The sequence below is a fragment of the Xenopus tropicalis genome, chromosome 6, assembly GCF_000004195.4.
Source record: "Xenopus tropicalis strain Nigerian chromosome 6, UCB_Xtro_10.0, whole genome shotgun sequence".
Taxonomy (NCBI): Eukaryota; Metazoa; Chordata; class Amphibia; order Anura; family Pipidae; genus Xenopus; species Xenopus tropicalis.
In genome coordinates, this window is record NC_030682.2 from 6,548,799 (window position 1) to 6,569,611 (window position 20,813).

Sequence of the window (20,813 nt, forward strand, 5' to 3'; positions counted from 1 at the left end):
CGACTGCTGGCTCTCCTTCCAACACAACCAGTAGGGTCACATGGTCTGCAGGCGGTTAGTAGCACTAGCAGGCGGTTAGTAGCACTAGCAGGCGGTTAGTAGCACTAGCAGGCAGTTAGTAGCACTAGCAGGCGGTTAGTAGCACTAGCAGGCGGTTAGTAGCACTAGCAGGCGGTTAGTAGCAGTCTCATCGGTACTTTGAATGTAACACCAAGGAGCCCTTGCTGTTGCGGCCAGTAGTCCGTTTCCCATTGCCGGCCCCATCTACCGGGGTAATTGGGTGAATAATCTCCGGGAAGCTGCCGTTCCGCCTCATTATCCCTGATCCATTCTGATTGTGAGCTATTTATGGGCTCCCAACCTCACTCCCTGTCTGACAGGCTTCACTTTAAATTCACATACACCCAGTGAGCGGTAATTAGGGAGAGTCCTGGCTCCTGTGTCCAACCCGGGCCGGGGCCCATCCATACAGCGAGCCCCTGGCACAGAGATGGCACGGGGACGGCACTCATTAGCAGTGGCTAGGGCTTCTCCATGGCACGCACCCTAAGCCCATTCTGAGGCAGATCTCCCGCTGACACACTGACAGCCCTGACACGGGCAAATAAAAGCCGTATATTTGGCACGTTGCCTCGTTACTGCACTGTATCATTCTAGGAGCAAAAATAACCTCCTCGTTAGAATCAGGAACGGCACTAAAATGTGCAGTCCCAGAGCAGAAGCCGAGGGAGTTTAGGATGGACAAGAGCCGGATGCAGATTTAACCTGTACATTAACTGCCCCCCTTCCTATTGCCCCACAGGTGCATGATGCCTCACTGCCTGGCTAATGGCTGCAGAAATGGCACCGAAGGGACAGACCCGTTGGTCACTTTCCATGCGTTTCCAGCAGAGGAGGAGGCAGCAAAGCGCTGGGCCGGCCTATGCGGAATCACCGGACTGGATCTTACCAATCTAGTGCGTGATGTGGCGCAGGGGAATTCTGGGAAATACCAGCTATGCTCCCTACACTTTGAGGATGGCTCCTTTAAGGGAAATGAGCCCCAGGGAATGGACCCCGGGCTTCGTCAGGGCACAGAGCCCACCCATCTCCTGGGCATCCCACCAAACCGCCAGGAGAGGAAGGGGCAGGTAAGAGGAGGGAAAGTGAAAGCAACATTGCACACCCAATATGGAACATAATCTAAACAAATATAAATATATATATATATGCATCATACTGCTTGTTATTCATTAAGTGCTCCGCTGAGCATTCTGGTAGATGGAGCAGTCTCCTGAGCACAGTGGGCGGGGCTTAGATCTGACAGGCAGGAGCCATTGCTGTCTCATAGCTGCACTACCTTCCGACTTTCAGAGCTAAACCCCATCCTCAGGCTCCCAGCATAGAAAAAGAACCACTTCCAGCAGAATTAACCAGTCTCATGTATTAAAAGGTTTTCTCCAAGAAGTAAAATTTGCTTTTGTTCTGAAATCCATTAGTTTTGCTGAAATCAATTGGTTCTGCCTTTTCTGATCTGCTGGAATTCATTGCTTCTGCCTGTAGCCATCTGACAAATCCACGAATTATGCCTCTGTGTTGATCTGGTGGAATCAATTAGTTCTGTTTGTGCTGATGTGCTGGAATCCATTGCTTCTGCCTGTAGCAATCTGACAAATCCATCAATTATGCCTGTGAGTTAAATTGGTGGAATCAATTAGTTCTGCCTGTGCTGATGTGCTGGAAGCCATTATTCTGCCTGTGCTGGTGAGCTGGAATCGGTTGGTTCTGCCTGTGCTGATGTGCTGGAATCGGTTGGTTCTGCCTGTGCTGATGTGCTGGAATCAGTTGGTTCTGCCTGTGCTGATGTGCTGGAATCAGTTGGTTCTGCCTGTGCTGATGTGCTGGAATCTGTTGGTTCTGCCTGTGCTGATGTACTGGAATCAGTTGGTTCTGCCTGTGCTGATGTACTGGAATCAGTTGGTTCTGCCTGTGCTGATGTACTGGAATCAGTTGGTTCTGCCTGTGCTGATGTGCTGGAATCGGTTGCTTCTGCCTGTGCTGATGTGCTGGAATCGGTTGCTTCTGCCTGTGCTAATGTGCTGGAATCGGTTGCTTCTGCCTGTGCTGATGTGCTGGAATCGGTTGCTTCTGCCTGTGCTTGAATCGGTTGCTTCTGCCTGTGCTGATGTGCTGTTAGCCATTATTCTGCCTGTGCTGGAATCGGTTGCTTCTGCCTGTGCTGATGTGCTGTTAGCCATTATTCTGCCTGTGCTGGAATCGGTTGCTTCTGCCTGTGCTGATGTGCTGTTAGCCATTATTCTGCCTGTGCTGGAATCGGTTGCTTCTGCCTGTGCTGATGTGCTGTTAGCCATTATTCTGCCTGTGCTGGAATCGGTTGCTTCTGCCTGTGCTGATGTGCTGTTAGCCATTATTCTGCCTGTGCTGGAATCGGTTGCTTCTGCCTGTGCTGATGTGCTGGAATCGGTTGGTTCTGTCTGTGCTGGAATCGGTTGGTTCTGCCTGTGCTGATGTGCTGGAATCGGTTGGTTCTGCCTGTGCTGGAATCGGTTGGTTCTGCCTGTGCTGATGTGCTGGAATCGGTTGGTTCTGCCTGTGCTGGAATCGGTTGGTTCTGCCTGTGCTGATGTGCTGGAATCGGTTGGTTCTACCCATGTGGATCTAATTTGTTTTACCGATGTTGATTTTCTGAGTGTCTCTGATGGGCTTTAATAGTTCTGATCCCTGTTCCCCTGCAGGACACCGTACCCAGTACCCGGCAGCTTCCTGGTGAGGATGGCAAGCCCAGCCCACGTGTGTGCCACTGTACCACTCACACCACGGTGCACAGCCCGGAGCCAGGAATGAACCAGGTGAGGCTTTTACCCGCTCGGGGTTGGGGGGCATTACCCCCCTGGGAAACTGCATGGCTGCCTTGCTCAATTATTCATGTTAACCCCACGTTTGCTTTTGGCTCCTCCCTTCTTACACAGATTGTCCTTAACTTCCTGGAGCGTTCCAACAAGCTGATTGTGGACAATGTGCCCTCGGAATGTGTTTCCCAATCTCAGGGGGCCTGTCCGGGCTCGCAGCACGTGGCCAAACAGGTGAGGGGGTACAGGGGCGAGATTTTGCTACAGGCCTATTAATTTGTAACTATGGTAACAGTCAGTCTAGGATGAGGATCCAGAATAAAGAGCTGACATTTTATTCATTTCCTTCCTGTTCCATAGATTGTTCTCATCTTCCTCGGCCATCCAAATCAGTCGGCCAATGACCCCTCCCCAAGCGCTTCTCGGGAACCTCCTCCTACAGTGAGCGCCAGCACCCAGACTGTGTTAACTGGGAGACACTGGGAGCCTTCAGATCCCCCACCTGTTACAGCAAAGGAGTCCCCTCCCAGACCCCATGTGGATCTTCCCTGGACTGTCAGCTCCTGCACCCAGACTGAGGTACGTAGGGAATGCCTAAAACCAGCCCGTAAGGTATTTAGGAACTTGGGTGCTGCTCTAGAACTTCTTTATGAAGCACCTATAGCATATACTGTACAGAGCTGTGTATTCCTGCAGCCGGATGGGGACAATCAGCAGAAGCCAATCAGGAGAGAGGAAGCAGGAGACCCCTTGCATCACCCACAGGGACCCTCGGAGAGTCACTCGCCCTGCTGTCTGATGCCACAGTTAAACCAGGTACAGTGTGCTGTATTGCATCAGCTATGCGTGGTGTTGTCTACTGTTCTGTCCTGCTCACTGTCTGAAGTAAGATTGACAGGCAGATAACCCTTCTTCAAAACACCACACTGTGTAAGTTGTTAACTTGTTTAATGAGTATTTGAAGATGAAAGGGTAAAACTGAAATACATACAAATAAAAAGGGTATAAGTGTCTCTGCTGATGAAACAATATACATACATATACATTACACAGATGTAATAAATCTGCTATCAAACAGAAACAAACCTCTCTCTCTAAGATGCAGAAGCTGAGTATATTAAGCAAGTAAAACTGTATACACTCACCAACAATGCTGCATAGGGCCTGTTTAGCATGGAGGAAGCTGAAAGCACATGAGATAAACTGCACAGGCTGGAAAACACCTACTTCCTGTGACCTGTAGTTATGACATCAGGGGTCAATAGCTAACTTTATTAAACAAATAACTAACACCAGGAAATATCTACAGGTGTCCAGTAGATGGAGCTGGAGGACTGCTCATACCTATAATCAAATGAAAAGACATATATCTGTCCTGACAGCACACTCCCCGCCTGGTGTCTGTAAGATCACCACAATCATTCTAGTCCAATCAGGGAGCAGGGTCTTCAGACTGAAGAAGAAGGATGAGCTCTGTCACTGGTCTGAAGAATAATGTAGAACTCCCATCTCTGGCAATCTTTATTTCCACTTTGCGAACTTTGCCATCTTTATCAGGGAAAGTCTTTGTTACACCACCCATAGGCCATTCATTCCTCTTGGTTTGTTGACTGGATGTGATAGTGATGAGCAATGAGGGTAGCTATGTAGTGATGACCAGGCACAATAATTGGATTTCTCTCCTCTGGTCCTAGGTCTGCATTTCTCAAGCGACCACCTACTCTCAGTAGTCTATTTTCATCTATGAAAGGGTCCAATGCTCTGAGAGGACTATCATTTGGCAAGCCTTCCTTTTCTACAATGCTCTGTATTTCTTTTGCAAAAGTCTCTTTTTGAACATTCTGATCTAGCTTTCTTAAAGTCATGCACCAAGTTTAGTTCTCTGCAAAGGTGCCAGCCCTTACAATGATCAAGTTGGCTGTCTCTTTTTTGTTTGAACAGATGAGCTACATGAATGAGGCGTGCTAATGCTCTAGTCAAAGTATTCCAGCTAGAGAACCTGCAAAAACGTTCAGACCCGAGTTCTTTATCTTTGGATGTTGTACTCAAGGTTGTAACTTGTGGACGAATCTCTGTATCTTGAGCCGGATCCACTAATGTAAAGGTTTCAGTCTCTAGTTTCAATTGGTGAGAATGACTCAAGAAGGGTGGACCTGTGAACCACATAGTATCTTTCAGGTGTGCTGCTGATACAGATCTTGTGGCCAGATCAGCCGGATTGCTCTCTGTTGACACATAGTGCCATTGTTCAGGGAGAGAGGATCTTCTTATTCGCTGAACTCTGTTGCTAACAAAGACATAAAATCTTCTTTTCTCGTTGCAAATGTAGCCTAAAACTATTCTGCTGTCTGTGAAGTAGCTGACAGAGTCTATATTTGTGTCGATTTCTTTTGTTATGAATTCAGCTATATCTACTGCGAGGACTGCTGCACAGAGTTCAAGTCGTGGGACTGTAAGTTCCGGACATGGAGCTAATTTAGCTTTTCCTAGCACAAAACCTATGTGGACCTGACTTTCAGAATCTAACACCTTTAAGTAGGCCACTGCTGCAATTGCTTGCATGGAGGCATCTGAAAACACACAAAGTTCTTTGTATTTGGCATTTGAACAAGAAACGGATACATAGGGCCTAGTTACCTGTATGTGCTTCAACTGGTGGAGGGACTCTTTCCAATCTTCCCATGACAGTCTCTTACCTTCAGGTAGGGGTGCATCCCAATCTTGAGTCTCCGAGGTGAGATCACGAAGAAGAGCTTTCCCTTGAATGGTTACTGGTGCAGCTATCCCCAAAGGGTCATACAAACTGTTTATTGTAGAGAGGACTCCTCTTCGTGTGAAGGGTCTTTTCTCTGATGACACCTGGAAGGTCAGGGAATCGCTTTTAAGATCCCAGCAGATGCCTAAGCTTCTTTGCATGGGTAAATCATCATCATTGAAATTGAGATCTTTTAAGTCTGTTGCGTGATCTTCAGAAGAAAAAGCAGCCATTACATCACTGCTATTTGATGCTATCTTATGTAAGCGGAGATTTGAACATGCTAGCATTTTCCTGGTTCTGTTCAAGAGGTCAATGGCTTCAGCTGCAGTGGGTACTGACTTCAGACCATCATCCACGTAAAAGTCTCTTTTTACAAATCTTTCAGCATCTGCACCAAACTCCTTTTCTTCCTGACAAGCTGCTTGTTTAAGACCATATATGGCCACTGCTGGAGAAGGTCTGTTACCAAAGATATGTACTTTCATTCTCCATTCTATGATGTCTTGTGCAGGGTCGTTGTCTTTGTGCCAGAAGAACCTTAAGTAATTTCTGTCTTCAGGTCTAACTAGAAAACAGTAGAACATCTGTTGGATATCAGCCATGAATGCAATGGTGTCCTTGCGAAAGCGTAACAACACACCAAGGAGGTTATTATTTAGGTCTGGGCCTTTCAACAGAATGTCATTCAGGGATACCCCACAACACTGTGCACTTGAATCAAAGACAACTCTAATCTGTTGGGGTTTCTTGGGGTGGTAGACTCCAAAGAGAGGCAGATACCAACACTCTTCTCTTGGATTGAGAGGTGGCGCTATCTCTGCGTGGCCATTTTGGATTACCTTTCCCATAAATTCAAAGAAATGCTGTCTCATGTCAGGTTTTACTTTAAAAGACCTCTGTAAGGACCTGAAACGTTGCAAGACTTGTTCTTTGTTATTTGGTAGCTGCTTTCTTTGTGGTTTGAAGGGTAAAGGAGCTACCCAACTACTGTCTTCTGCTCTGTAGAAACCCTCATTCATTGTTTTCATAAAGGCAAGATCTTCCAGAGAAGGAGCAACCGTCTCATCTTCTGTTGTTCTCTGAAAGATGCTGTGGCTTACATGATCCTCAAACTCTTTGCAAGAGGATTTGTACGTAGACACTGAGGATTGCATGGTTACACATACATTCATGTCATAGTTTTCCCTCACATTGTAGAAGTATGGACAAGGTGGAAAGAGGGATCTGCAGCTCTCTTCTGAGGTTCTGGTGTAAAGACAGTGTACTAAGTCTGGTCTATGGACTCCTTTCAGGCATACATTGCCCACTATGACCCATCCTGTGTCTAATCTGTGTGCATAAGGAGCGTTATGTGGTCCGTTGATCTGTTGCCTCACTTTATGGACCCTAATTATGTCTCTTCCTAACAGCATAAGGATAGATGCTGATGGATCAAGTTTGGGTATCTCACTAGCAAGTGACTTTAGATGATTGTGATGAAGAGCCACCTCAGGGGTTGGGATCTCCGTCCGGTCGTTCGGTATCTCATTACATTCAATGAGTGTGGGTAATGAGATTGTGGTTTTGCCATCAAGAGACTGTAGTTCAAACCCTTGCGCTCTTCTTCCTGAAGTGTTAATCACCCCTGCACAGGTTCTGAGAGAATATGGAAACTGCTGGCCTTTTGACCCGAAGATTTCAAAGAACTCTGACCTGACCAGGGACCTATTACTTTGGTCATCTAGAATAGCATAAAGTTTGATTGCTCTGTTCTTTTGTCCTGTAGGATAGACACTTACTAAACAGATTTTAGAGCATGATCTGTCTCGAAGGTCTCCTCCACACACTTCGGTACATGTTGTAGTTACTGTAGCCTCTGCACCGTTGTCCTTTCCCTCCCCGCCATGATCACTCCCTTCTGGCGGCCTGACTGACCATGGTGCAGGACCAGGATGAAGAGCAGACACGTGTCTGTCACTGTTGCACTCTGTGCAGCTAACTGGTTTGTCACAGTCTTTCGCAAGGTGTGCATTTGAGGCACAGCAACGGTAACAAATGTTGTTTTGTTTTAAGAAAGTCTTTCTCTCATCAAGGGACTTACTTCTGAAGCCTCTGCATTTGTACAGAGGATGAGGTTTGTGATGAATCGGACATCCTTTTGTTAAATCCATGGTCTTAGCATCAGTGAAAGCAGAAGAGTTTCCTGTAGCTTGAGATACTTCAGTCTTGTGCACCCTGATGGAGCTTCTCTGAGGGGTGTTCTTGTAGCGGTATTTCTCTGGCTTGTTGTCACCAAAGGTCTGGAACGTCTGAGCAAAACCTGGGTCATTGTACATCTTTGCTTGTTGAGAGATAAATTGCACGAAATAAGAGAATGGCGGGAATAGTACATTATGTATTTCCTTGTACTTGGTCCCATGTGATGCCCATTTCCTTTTTAGAGAATCTGGCAGCTTTTTTACAAGGTCTTCCATTCCTCTGGCGGAATCAAGATTACCTAGTCCTAGAAAGCATCCTTCATTTTTTGCTGCCAACAGTTCTATTACCAGATCACTGAATTCTCTAAGTTTCTTGCTGCAATCTCTTTCAAAGATATTCCCAAAGTTGTCAATCCTGTCCCACAGGGATTTTTCTATCTTCTCTGGAGCTCCATAATCTTCGTTCAACCTTTGCCATGACATCTGTAGTCCTTTACAAGAATCATTGACATATACTGCCCGAATGCCTTTCACTTGTCTGCTGGACTCTGGACCTAGCCACTTCACTAGGAGATCTGTTTCTTCTTTGTATGAAAGGTGAAGGTCTTCTATAGCATTTTTAAATGACGCCTTCCAAGCCCTGTAGTTTTCTGGTTTTTCGTCAAACTGAACAAGACCTGATGTTATCATTTCTCTGCGTGCCATAAATCTCACTAAGTCTGACATCTGTTGATCGCCAGTGAGTTGGTTTGAATCAGGCTTAATAGGGAGCGCTGGCTTCACATCTGGCGTGTGCTGGTATGATCCCTCTGGAGAATGACTGTCTCTATCAGGAACCCCTGGTCGTGTAACAGGAGGATAGCTGTATTTATTAGTAACAGGTAAAGTCCACTGAATGTCATTATAGTCTCTGGCTGCAGGAGTTTTCACATTAACAGGATACAATTGTTTGAAATCCTTTTGTTCTTGTAACAGAGCACCATCTGGTGGTGAGATGTAGTCACATTGTAAGGGAATGTTCTGGAGAGGTATACTATGATTTTGCTCCAATAATGGGATAACATCACTGTCTCTGTACTCACTAAGCTTTTCTAGGCTTGGCATTGATGGACTGTACTCCTGTGAATGTTTCAGCACATATTCTTTGGTACGTTGCATAGCAGTTTCTGGTTTTACATCAGGCTGCATAGTGAATTTCTGACTTGCTTGTTCTGTAGTGTCAAGAGCTGCATCTAATGCATCTGCTTTGGCATTTGCGATTGCCACCGTCTTATGTAAGTTAAGAATCTCTATTGAAGCTTCTAAGCGTGTCTTCTCTAATTTTAGCTCTGTTTCCTTCCCAGTAAATGTGAGTTGAGCTAGTGCAGCGGCAGCTTCTGCGCGGAGAAGCGCAGCGTCAGACACCTGGGAGCGGTTTGAGAGTCTGGATGAATGTGACACCCTAGATCTGGTTTTGATTGATCGTTCAGACATCTTGCTGTCTAATCTTGATAAGAGTTAGCACGTGGTACTATGTTAACTGAAGCTGTACTGTATCTTTGTGGTACTTGCTAATCCACTCTGTGTGTGGGCCTCTTGATACAAGCTGTTGTTTTACTGTGCTGTATTGCATCAGCTATGCGTGGTGTTGTCTACTGTTCTGTCCTGCTCACTGTCTGAAGTAAGATTGACAGGCAGATAACCCTTCTTCAAAACACCACACTGTGTAAGTTGTTAACTTGTTTAATGAGTATTTGAAGATGAAAGGGTAAAACTGAAATACATACAAATAAAAAGGGTATAAGTGTCTCTGCTGATGAAACAATATACATACATATACATTACACAGATGTAATAAATCTGCTATCAAACAGAAACAAACCTCTCTCTCTAAGATGCAGAAGCTGAGTATATTAAGCAAGTAAAACTGTATACACTCACCAACAATGCTGCATAGGGCCTGTTTAGCATGGAGGAAGCTGAAAGCACATGAGATAAACTGCACAGGCTGGAAAACACCTACTTCCTGTGACCTGTAGTTATGACATCAGGGGTCAATAGCTAACTTTATTAAACAAATAACTAACACCAGGAAATATCTACAGGTGTCCAGTAGATGGAGCTGGAGGACTGCTCATACCTATAATCAAATGAAAAGACATATATCTGTCCTGACAGCACATACAGTGAATGGGTGAATGCATAAACACTGGGAAATAATATTATAAATAAGGGCCCCCCATTAGTTTGAAGGTTCCTCTGCTTGTGGCCCTCCCTCTCCAGGCCCCCAGACATGTGCAGCGTTTCCTTCCTGTAGGGCTGTAGATGCACTCACACATGGAGTGGCCCCTTCTCTGGGAATGGGGGGATTAGGGTCAGAGAGATTGAGTGGTCACATCCCTGTAACGTTTGTGTGCTTGTCCCGCAGTACCTGGGCAGCCTGCTGCACCAACAGAACGTATCTCTGCACCCCCCCGGGCACCATACTGCACCCACCTCCCAGTGCTCCTGCCTCCACTCCCAACCTCCAGTTAAACAGGTAAGGCCTGCTATTAAGTCTGTATGGGCCCCGCTCTTAATAGTTTAATCAAATTAATGTATATGTGGAGATTGGGGGAAATTACAGGTAGACAGTATCCCTTTCCATGTTTATCTTAATATCGTTCCATGTATTTCTTGTAGATTGTCCTCAATTTCCTGGACCCAGAGAGCAGAACAGTCCAACAGGACATCCCTGGGCCGTGCCCTGCAAGTGTCTCCTCCCACACCCCATGTTCCACAGAGCATCAGCCGTTTGCGCAGAATGTCTCCCCTGTACACACCAAACCTAACAACCCATCTCAGCCCCCCTGCACCAAAGACCAGGAAGTAAACACACAGCAGGAAGTCCTCATCTCCACCAACCCTGCTTATGTAGCCCTGACTCATTGCATTAAAGACCAGCTCAGTGACGCACAGCATGGGGGCTTCATCTCTGCCCAAGAGCCCATTAGTGTTTCCCAACCTGATTGCTCCAGGCAAGAGGACATAGACACCCAGGGGAGGTCCTTTGGGCCTCCTAACTTAACTGACTCATCCTTGAGTGTGGGGCCCAGACAGGAGAACATGGATACTCAACAGAAGGTATCTGGACCTGCTCATCCTATTGACTCGTGCCCCCCAGTGAGCCCCAGACTAGAGGACATGGATACTCAACAGAAGGTATCTGGACCTGCTAATTCTAGTGACTCATGCCCCCCAGTGTGCTCCAGACCAGAGGACATGGATACTCATCCGGAAGGCTTTGAACCTGCTAGCCACAGTGACTCGTTCAATACTTCTTTCTCCAGCCACCAGCATGTAGAACCTCTGCAAGATTGCTTTAAGTCCACCAACCCAAACCTGTCCCCGCTTTTATGTTCCAAAGAGCAGCACCCAGATAAAGAACTAGAGGAATCATCACAGCCATTGTTTGGAGGACTTGAGACCATGGACACACAACAGGAGGGCTTCAGTCTTACCCCCAATAGTGATTCATCCCAGTCAGATGGGTGCACAGATCAAGCTATGGACACACAACAGGAGGTCAACCAGCCTACCGTAAATACCATAGACGTTCCTTCTAAACAGGAAGAGCTTCAGAACATGTCCCTTTTGGGCCAGGATGCCTTCAGTCCTCCAAAAGAGTTATCCAATATCAATGCCTCTGACTCTGCTACTGACTTGCCTCAGGCTGAATTGCACCCGGAAGCACATGATGTCTGTGTGTCTGACTGCCCAAGTGACTTGTCCCTGTCTGGTTGCTCCGGACCAGCAGCCACTGATACACTGCATAAAGTCTCTGGTTCTAGAACGTTAAGTAACACCTGTGAGCCTGCATGTTCCACACCTCTTCACAAAGATGCCGAACAATTGCCTGTGTCCTCCCAACCCATTCCTTGGGATTTCCCAGAGCCATCATGCCCAGCCCAGCAGAACACCTTGTGCCCACCCACTAAAAATATGTCTCCCTTGTCTGAGAATACAGACACACAACAAGATGTCTCGGTCTCCAGCTCTCAGAATGGCTTCCACACTACAAGCCCAAGCTCTTCCTCCCAGACTAAAGGCCCCTTATTGGCCCATCAAGTCACACAACAGGATGAACCCTGCCCATTATCTTCCTCTTCTTCTCAGACAGCAAGGTTTACTCATGGAGACCCAAATGCACCACAAGAGGCCGTCAGCTCAGATTCACATGGGTGTTTACTGCAGCCTGAAGTCCCCAAACAGCAGATGACGACAGATACTGCACTGGCGACTATCAGCCCCAGTTCCACTGGTAATTTCCCAACTCCAGCAGCCCCTAAACACCAGGTACCTGATACACCACAGGGAGCCATCATATTGGGTGTTCATGGGAATTTATCACATGGTTCCAGTAGCCTTGGCTCTTCCAATGGTTTACAGAAAGCTTCAGATTCCAGGCACCAATATGCAGACGCGCCCCAGGCTACTGTTAGTACTGAGTCAAATTGGGGCTCATTGCAGCCCACAGAAAAGAGAGTTCATGGATTTACCAGTGTTGATGACTTACCCCAGGCTGTTACCCCAAGCTACAGGGGGCAGAATACAGGAGAAATGCCAGATGTTTCCAGCTCTTCTTCACCATCCACCTGCTCTGGGAAAGATCACATGAGTTCCTCACTCCCCTCCCAAGATGGTTTGTCCCAAAATGACTACCCCAGAGACCAGCCCACAGTCCCACAGCTGGCCAATCCTAACCCTCGCCCTCCAACTCCTTCATCCCATACTGAATTTGCCTCACAGCAGGATACTGATACCCAACATGATGCCCTGTGCTCTAACTCTTCTAGTGAATTCCCACAGTCTCTAAGCGCCAGGGATACAAACTCGTATGTACAGCAGGACGAGATAGGTCTTTGCCCTGTGGGTAACGCACCCCAGACCATCAACTGTAGTGTGGACATTGCATGCAACATTAGCAGTTTATTGCCCCAACCTGCAGGCTCCAAACACAATCACCCTGACTCAAGCCCTTCTTGTGCGCCATCTCCAAGCGACCCATCTCCCTGCATGGGTTCTGGGTACGAACGGCAGGAAACAGAGGAACCCGACACCCTATCCGGGGCAGATGTTGACTCTACCCTCTCTCTAAACACAGATACACAACCTGTTGCCCCTGAGATTTCCAATGAGTGTGACTCAAGCCAGCTGCCTGCATATGGTGGATACAACCAAAGTGACCTTCTCCAGGATATATTTGTCTCTAGTGCTTCTACCTGCTGTGATCCACAGAACAGAGACCCATATGGGGATGCACCCGGCCATAGGGACGTATGTCCTACAGGTTTATCCACAGACCAGACGGAAGCTGCACAACAGGATGTCCCTGACCATGACACCCCCCGCAATGTGTCCACTTCTGCATGTTCTGCACAGGAAAGCATAGGGACTGAGCAAGATATTCCTGGTAATGATAAAGTCTCATCCCAGTCTGAAGGCCCTACATACCAAAGCCCAGGAACCCAACAAGATGTTGCCCCCTCTAACCCTCCTAGCAGCTCAGCCCAGTTTGACTTCTCCAAATGCCAACAAACAGATATGGAACACAATCCTCCACTTTCTAGCACTGCTTCATCCCAGTCTGACTGCTCCACATACCAACATACAGACGCACAACATGATCCTCCCCTCTCCAGCACCCCTAGTGGCTCATCCCAGTCTGACTGCTTCCCATACCAGCAAAAAGACACTCAGGAAGATCCCTCCCTCTCTGGCCCTGCTAGTGTCTCTTCTGAGCATGAGTGTTCCAGGTCCCACAACACAGATGCACAGGAGGATGTCTCTGTGTCTAGTACCCCTAGGGTCTCATCCCAGCCTGAGTGCTCTACAGACCAACACAATGGTATACAACAGAATCTCCCTACCTCTTGCCCTTATAGTGACACATCCCAGCTTGAAAGTTCTAGGTGCCCCAACTCAGAGACACTGAATGATCTCCCCCACTCTAGCATACCGGTTGTCTTATCCCAGTCTACCTGTTGCACATCTAAAACTACCTATACAGAGCCAGATCTTCCCCTGTCTAATTCTTCAAGTGACTCATCTGAACCTGACCATTCCGTATTCCAAGACACAGACACGCAGACAGAAATCCCTCTTGCTAACACTTCTAGTTCCTCATCTCATACAGAATGTTCCAGGTCCCACAATACAGGCACGCAGCATGATGTTTCCTTCTCTCCAACTCCTGGTGGCTCATCTGATCCAAAACATTCCGGGTCCCAAGATGCAGAAAATCTGCAGAATGTTCCCCTGTCAAGATGTCCTAGTGACTCATCTTATCCAGAACGTTCCAGGTCCCACAATACAGACACACAGCATGATGATCCCCTCTCTTTAACTACTGGGGACTCATCTTATCCAGAACATTCCATGTGTGACAAAGCAGACAAACAGCCGAATGTCCCCCTCTCAAGAATTCCCAGTGACTCCTCTCAGCTTACTTGTTCCAGTAATGAGAACCTGAGCACAGAGCAGGACGTGCCCATCTCTAGAACCCCTAGTGTCTCATCCCAGCCTGATACCCAGCAGGGTTCTCCCAGCTCTGACCCTTCTAGTGTCTCATCTCAGGATAAAATCTCTACTTGCCCAAACCTAGATCCCCAAAAGGATGCCCCTGTGTCTGCTGAGCATAAAGGCCCAGTATACCACCATACAGAGGCACAGCGCCATTCCACTGGCACTGGTTCTTCTACTGATTCTTGGGAAAATAAGAACATCGGTCACCAAGACAAAGACACGAATGTTCAAGGCTGTGATTATGGGGATGTGCCGGAGCCTACATGTTCAACGGCGCAGAACTCTCCTCTTACTAAGAAAGCTGGTGGTTTACTCCAGGCTAAATGCCCCACAATACCCCACGAACAGGATGCCTGTGACTCCAGCACAACCATCAGCTCATCCCAGGCACCAGAGCTTGGGCGGAAAATGGCCGCACAGGTGGGTGGGTCTGAACAGGCTGGCTGTTATATTGTCAGCTATAGTAACATATTTATCCATGTAAATCAATTTGCTGATTCCTCCTTCATTTCCCCCCCCAGGATCCGGTGACCTTTGATGAAGTTGCGGTGTATTTCTCTAGAGAGGAGTGGGCCCTGCTGGACTTGGGTCAAAAGCAGCTGTACAGGGAAGTGATGGCAGAGAATTACAGAGCACTGCTGTCTGTAGGTGGGTCTGTCCTCTATTACCAAACAGTAAATACACAGAATATTAAGGATATGGCACTAAACACTATTGTGCTGTAGGGTATGTGATGGAACAGCCAGGCCTCGTGCCCCGCATTGAACAGGAGCAGCAGGAACCCTGGGAGGGGAGGCCTATCAGAAGCAGCCTCCATGGTGAGTCTATGCAGGGGTCCTGCTACCATTATTATAAGGAAGCGTCAGACAGAGGGTTTGGCCTTATCATTGTGTTTCCTCTCTCTGCCAGCAGGGCGGCACTGTGGCTTTATCAAGAAGACCAGCAATGATGTCTCCGTTCTACAAGATGCAGCCAGACCTGTGTGCGACGCTGGTGAGATGGGATTATTAATTTGTTCTAAACCAGGGGATAATGAATAACTGCCTGGTGTTGCCCTGACAGCCGTATATTAGTATTACACGCGGGCATGAAGGGGTATTGATTCTGTGTAATACTGGGGCCTATATGATATTAATCCCACAGGCTCTACGAAGAGCAGCAGCCATCTCTGCGCTCTAATGAGACTGGTGAAAGAGATCCCAGGATTCCTGCTCGGCAGCTCAACCTCCGATGGGAGTCGCTCTCCTGCCGAGAGTCTGGAGGAGCCGGAGCACAAAGGGCCGAGCCCAACAGGTAGCAATCAAATGCCCGTAGGGGTATGGGGTATGGACGCCTCTCTCACTCTCACAGTTTCCAATGCACTCTGCTGCAGCTCCCTATCGGCTTTCCTGATTCATTTTTTTTTTGTCTTTATTAAGTTAAAACAGAAGACTCCTCCCCATCCTGCACCCCAACTCCCATCATATTGCAACACAAGAGAGAGACCCAGCTTCCCGGCGATGTCAGTAACCGGGCTAAGAACATGGTGCCAAGTTATACGGAGATTATCACAAAGGAAGAAGGTGACGCTGGGCAATCAGTCTGCTGATTATTGATAGGGAATGGGGCATAAGTGCCCTGTGCAAGAAATGTGATGGCTGTAAAAGGCTAAAGCTGCCCATACACGTTCTGATTTTAGTTTTCTTCCGATGAATGTTCGGATATCCGTTTAAATGCAACGATCTAAAACATTCAGCCTGAAACTTTAGGACAAAGCCCTAAAAATAAGCAATGGGAGGATGTTCTGAGCATGAAATAGTTAAGGTCCCCATACACGTTAAGATTCGCTCGCTTGGCGAGATCGCCAAGCAAGTGGATCCTTACCAGATATCCCCACCTAGGGGTGGGCGATATCGGGGAGCGTGTAGGCTAATTTCGTTGCCAATTTCTGGCCAGATATCGGTCGGGCAGGCTCCTCGTTTCTGCCCCTACACAGGTCGATAAGTTGCCAATGGGTCCATATCGGCAGCAACAATTTGCCTTTGTATGGGGACCTTTACAGGCACCAATCGTACGAAAGGGACTCCCATTGTAGGCCCCCAAGGGTATCGGCAGATACACAATTCTGCACAGATCTTATCCTTATCCAGCTGAAATTTTCTAAGTTGTCCGATCAACCAAACAACCAATCGCCATGGTACGAAAATTATTAGGGCGATCATATTGGTGCGTGTATGGCCAGCTTTAGGAGCAAAATAATCCAGATTGGGATGGTTTGTGATCTGTGTTGTCTATGGCTGTATATACATTATATCTGTCCCTCACTGCAGCCTGGTTAAACACTCACAGAAACGCTGCACTGAGTCCTCTATCAAAAGAAACACAGGATTTCTTGTCTTCTTTTGTGTCACACGTTCTTCTGTGTCAGACTTCCTGCTCTCAGAAAAATCCTTCAGGGCACGGGCACAAGTCTGCTCAGTTTGTTCCTCTCTCTCACTCCCTCCCATCTCTCCCCCTCCCAAATGTGCTGTAATCTGAGCTACCAGCAGCCAGAGCTGCAGCACGAAGCTACTTGAGACCAAGATAAATTGGCAGCTGCTATCTATGTAACAGAGGGAGCTTCTAGGGCTGTTACTTCTTTCCTTCTCCTTTAAGGTACTTTCATACTGTAGGTATTTCTGTCCCAATATATTAAGTGTTCCATTGGATAGCATAGGGTGTGTGTGGTACAGGCCATAGGTTAGTATGGCACGAGAAAACAGGCTATTCTTACAAATGAAGTGTTATTGTACAGTACATAGTAACCCAAACAAGTCATTTTTCCTGAAATGCCGGTATGTTAGCATAACTGGGGCTTTATCATTCTTACCCAATAATCTTTCACACAGATCCTGGGGCATCTCCAAGGCTCATTGGTCCTTCAGGAAAATCTCCCATCAGGCTGTGCGGCAACTCAAGAGAGTTAAACATTAAACAGGGTAAGTCAGGCTTTTAATTATTAGAATATGAATAGGAGAGGGGCTGAACAGTGAGTTGCTGCTGCCAGACAGCGCCCCCTTTGGTCAATAAGTGTGTATAGCAGTCTCAGACAGTGCCGCAGTAGAACCAGGGAATCGGCATGTTGGTACCAGCCGGGTACTGCTGCATGGGGTGGGGTGTATTAAGTAAACACTGACTGCCATTTTGTTATGTTTATGCAGAACAATGTGAGCCGTGCAGCCCTGTACCCCACTTCCCTGAGGGTAAAAAAGACACTCCGGCGCAGAAGCCCAAGTCCTTCCACCCCCCCAGGAATTCCCCACAAGCAGGTACCAAGCAGTTCAGTTCCGCTAAAATACCCCAGGCCTTTAGGCCTTTGCTTGTTCTTGCCTCTATTCACCCTTTTGTCATATACTCTCTTTATAAGCAGGGCCTGGGATTATGGTGCTTATGAGCCCCCCATTCCTCTTCCTTTTCCCTGCATTTCCTCTCCCCCTTTCCCTGCATTTCCTCTCCCCCTTTCCCTGCATTTCCTCTCTCCTTTCCCTGCATTTCCTCTCTCCTTTCCCTGCATTTCCTCTCTCCTTTCCCTGCATTTCCTCTCCCCCTTTCCCTGCATTTCCTCTCCCCTTTCCCTGCATTTCCTCTCCCCCTTTCCCTCTATTTCCTCTCCCCCTTTCCCTCTATTTCCTCTCCCTGAGCTGCTCTCCTTCCCATTGTCAGGCAGGGGTTTGAGCTTGGGCCTAGCTTATTGGTCTGTCTGTAGTTATGGACCAAAACCTATTAGTAGAGGCCAAACAGCTTTATGATTCCCATGAAGATCCTTGCAGTGGGACAACCCTGTTCAAACCTTAGTGATACCCTTGTGCCTGACCGTGGGAAGGAGAGCAGCTTAGATGCAGTAATTGCACCAAATCACAGCACAGGCAAGTACAGAGGGAAACTGGACTCACTGGGGGCTCCTAGTGGGGCTAATGGAGATGTTCATGTTTCCATCCCATAACCACCTTCTATCCGTTGCAGCTGGAAGTCACAAATCAAACATGGCTGCTGCACCACACCACTCTCACGCGTTAGGGATATCCGGGGGTGCAAGAAGCGCTGCCCCAGGTTTTGTCTCGGAAGTGAGAATTAAACAAGGTCAGTACTAGAGGGGCGGGGCCATGGATTCCTGGGCTTTACTTAATGGATAGCATGCTCTTTACTGGAGGTTTTTATTGAGTCAATGGCGATGCTTCCCTTTTTATCAACTTCAGCAGCCATCTTGTTTGTCTTTCTGCAGAGGCTTCTGGGATTGGAGAGAATGCACCTGATCCCTCCGGCAGTGTGAGGAATCCATCTGGCCTTCCCACTCCCCATTTTCTGCTGCATCAGGACAGTGATCCCAGGAGATTCAGATCATCCCCGAGAAGGTCTCCTGCAGACAGTAAGATCCAGTTCAGTCCTTCCGCCCATACATAGCTGCCAGGCCAGGGGGGCTCTGCCTGATCAGCTGACCCAGGCTGAGGTCCAAGTCCTAATTAGGTCACATAGGAGAGACTTACCCTTGTCTCTATAATGACTACGTTACCTTGTGTTGCAGACATGCCATTGGGTAGCTCACACCTACACGGCTTAGTCAACTGCCTGAAGGAGATCTCGGTCTGTCGGCCGCGCCTTTACAACAATCCCATCTCGGCAGGGCGATGGGGCACTGAGCTGAACAGGACCTGCCCAGGTGAGGAGCCACGCCCCCATCGCAGCACACACTCGGCCATTGGCTACAGAATTTACATTGGGGCACTACACTGAGATACAGGGGATGAGGGGGGGGGATACAGACTCTCCCATTGGCTACAGAATTTACATTAGGGCACTACACTGAGATACAGGGGATGAGAGGGGGGATACAGACTCTCCCATTGGCTACAGAATTTACATTAGGGCACTACACTGAGATACAGGGGATGAGGGGGGGGGATACAGACTCTCCCATTGGCTAGAGAATTTACATTAGGGCACTACACTGAGATACAGGGGATGAGGGGGGGATACAGACTCTCCCATTGGCTACAGAATTTACATTAGGGCACTACAGTGAGATACAGGGGATGAGGGGGGGATACAGACTCTCCCATTAGCTACAGAATTTACATTAGGGCACTACGGTGAGATACAGGGGATGAGGGGGGGATACAGACTCTCCCATTAGCTACAGAATTTACATTAGGGCACTACAGTGAGATACAGGGGATGAGGGGGGGATACAGACTCTCCCATTAGCTACAGAATTTACATTAGGGCACTACAGTGAGATACAGGGGATGAGGGGGGGGATACAGACTCTCCCATTAGCTACAGAATTTACATTAGGGCACTACAGTGAGATACAGGGGGTGGGGATACAGACTCTCCCATTAGCTACAGAATTTACATTAGGGCACTACAGTGAGATACAGGGGATGAGGGGGGGGATACAGACTCTCCCATTAGCTACAGAATTTACATTAGGGCACTACAGTGAGATACAGGGGATGAGGGGGGGATACAGACTCTCCCATTGGCTACAGAATTTACATTAGGGCACTACAGTGAGATACAGGGGATGAGGGGGGGATACAGACTCTCCCATTAGCTACAGAATTTACATTAGGGCACTACAGTGAGATACAGGGGATGAGGGGGGGATACAGACTCTCCCATTAGCTACAGAATTTACATTAGGGCACTACAGTGAGATACAGGGGATGAGGGGGGGATACAGACTCTCCCATTAGCTACAGAATTTACATTAGGGCACTACAGTGAGATACAGGGGGTGGGGATACAGACTCTCCCATTAGCTACAGAATTTACATTAGGGCACTACAGTGAGATACAGGGGATGAGGGGGGGGGATACAGACTCTCCCATTAGCTACAGAATTTACATTAGGGCACTACAGTGAGATACAGGGGGTGAGGGGGAGGGGATACACACTCTCCCATTGGCTACAGAATTTACTTTTCAGCTTTCAAATGGGGGTCACTGACCCTGGCAGCTAAAAACTATTGCTCTGTGAGGCTACAAATGTATGGTTATTGTTATTTTTTTAATACTTTATTTTTCTATTTAGGCCTCTCCTCTATTCATATTCCCAACTCTTGTTCAAACAACTACCTGGTTGCTAGGGTAAACTGCACCATAGCAACCAGAAAGCAGCTAAAATACCCAACTGGAGAGCTGCTAAACAACCCCTTTAATAGCACCAATAATGTTTCCCCGGAATATTGTTATTTACCAATGGACTGCTGCTAATTGAGATAAATGTTTATTACAGACGTTGCTGGACTGACGGTGGGTCGAGGGGCAGAAGCACAAGCCCAGCACAGTCACTTCACTGGGGCCACAGCTAACAGCCCCTCCCAGCCAATGCTTGAGGGCTACAGCCCCCGCCCGGCCCGAGATGGTACGTTCCAAGGTTGTGTTAAATTAACCCCACTCAGCCCAGAATTTCTGCATTGGATCATATAATTTTAGGTACTCTGCCCACTGTTGACTTAACCCCTG

The 20,813-nt window shown here is 47.7% G+C and overlaps 2 protein-coding genes across 8 annotated transcripts in view; one reads left to right on the forward strand and one right to left on the reverse strand.

Annotated features, from left to right (window-relative positions):
- Positions 1–20,813, forward strand: part of LOC101731566 (zinc finger protein LOC101731566) — a 35,417-nt gene that overhangs the window by 5,518 nt on the left and 9,086 nt on the right. For 4 of the 6 annotated variants that reach the window (XM_031904340.1, XM_031904339.1, XM_031904335.1 and 1 more), the window contains exons 2-19: positions 803–1,130; positions 2,736–2,849; positions 2,970–3,083; positions 3,210–3,428; positions 3,546–3,665; positions 10,192–10,302; positions 10,446–14,747; positions 14,849–14,975; positions 15,053–15,145; positions 15,237–15,320; positions 15,471–15,620; positions 15,746–15,889; positions 17,195–17,284; positions 17,507–17,614; positions 18,309–18,425; positions 18,568–18,711; positions 18,868–19,002; positions 20,584–20,712. In XM_031904340.1, the coding sequence (XP_031760200.1) occupies positions 807–1,130; positions 2,736–2,849; positions 2,970–3,083; positions 3,210–3,428; positions 3,546–3,665; positions 10,192–10,302; positions 10,446–14,747; positions 14,849–14,975; positions 15,053–15,145; positions 15,237–15,320; positions 15,471–15,620; positions 15,746–15,889; positions 17,195–17,284; positions 17,507–17,614; positions 18,309–18,425; positions 18,568–18,711; positions 18,868–19,002; positions 20,584–20,712 (6,625 nt within the window). In that variant the 5' untranslated portion in view covers positions 803–806. The remainder of the gene's footprint in view (positions 1–802; positions 1,131–2,735; positions 2,850–2,969; positions 3,084–3,209; positions 3,429–3,545; positions 3,666–10,191; positions 10,303–10,445; positions 14,748–14,848; positions 14,976–15,052; positions 15,146–15,236; positions 15,321–15,470; positions 15,621–15,745; positions 15,890–17,194; positions 17,285–17,506; positions 17,615–18,308; positions 18,426–18,567; positions 18,712–18,867; positions 19,003–20,583; positions 20,713–20,813) is intronic. The other 2 variants (XM_031904337.1, XM_031904338.1) reach the window with 2 other exon arrangements.
- On the reverse strand, positions 3,663–9,961 carry LOC105945605. 2 transcript variants are annotated; one of them, XR_004223249.1, is made up of 3 exons: positions 9,705–9,945; positions 3,995–9,537; positions 3,663–3,827 (listed from the first exon to the last, which is right to left on the reverse strand). XR_004223249.1 is itself a non-coding variant. In XM_012954133.3 (2 exons), exon 2 carries the CDS (start codon positions 9,255–9,257, stop codon positions 4,623–4,625), a length of 4,635 nt encoding a protein of 1,544 aa, XP_012809587.1. In that variant the 5' UTR covers positions 9,258–9,537; positions 9,705–9,961; the 3' UTR covers positions 3,843–4,622. The 2 variants fall into 2 exon arrangements, 1 of the variants encoding a protein (XP_012809587.1); XM_012954133.3 differs by lacking the exon at positions 3,663–3,827 and having other exon boundaries at positions 3,843–9,537; positions 9,705–9,961.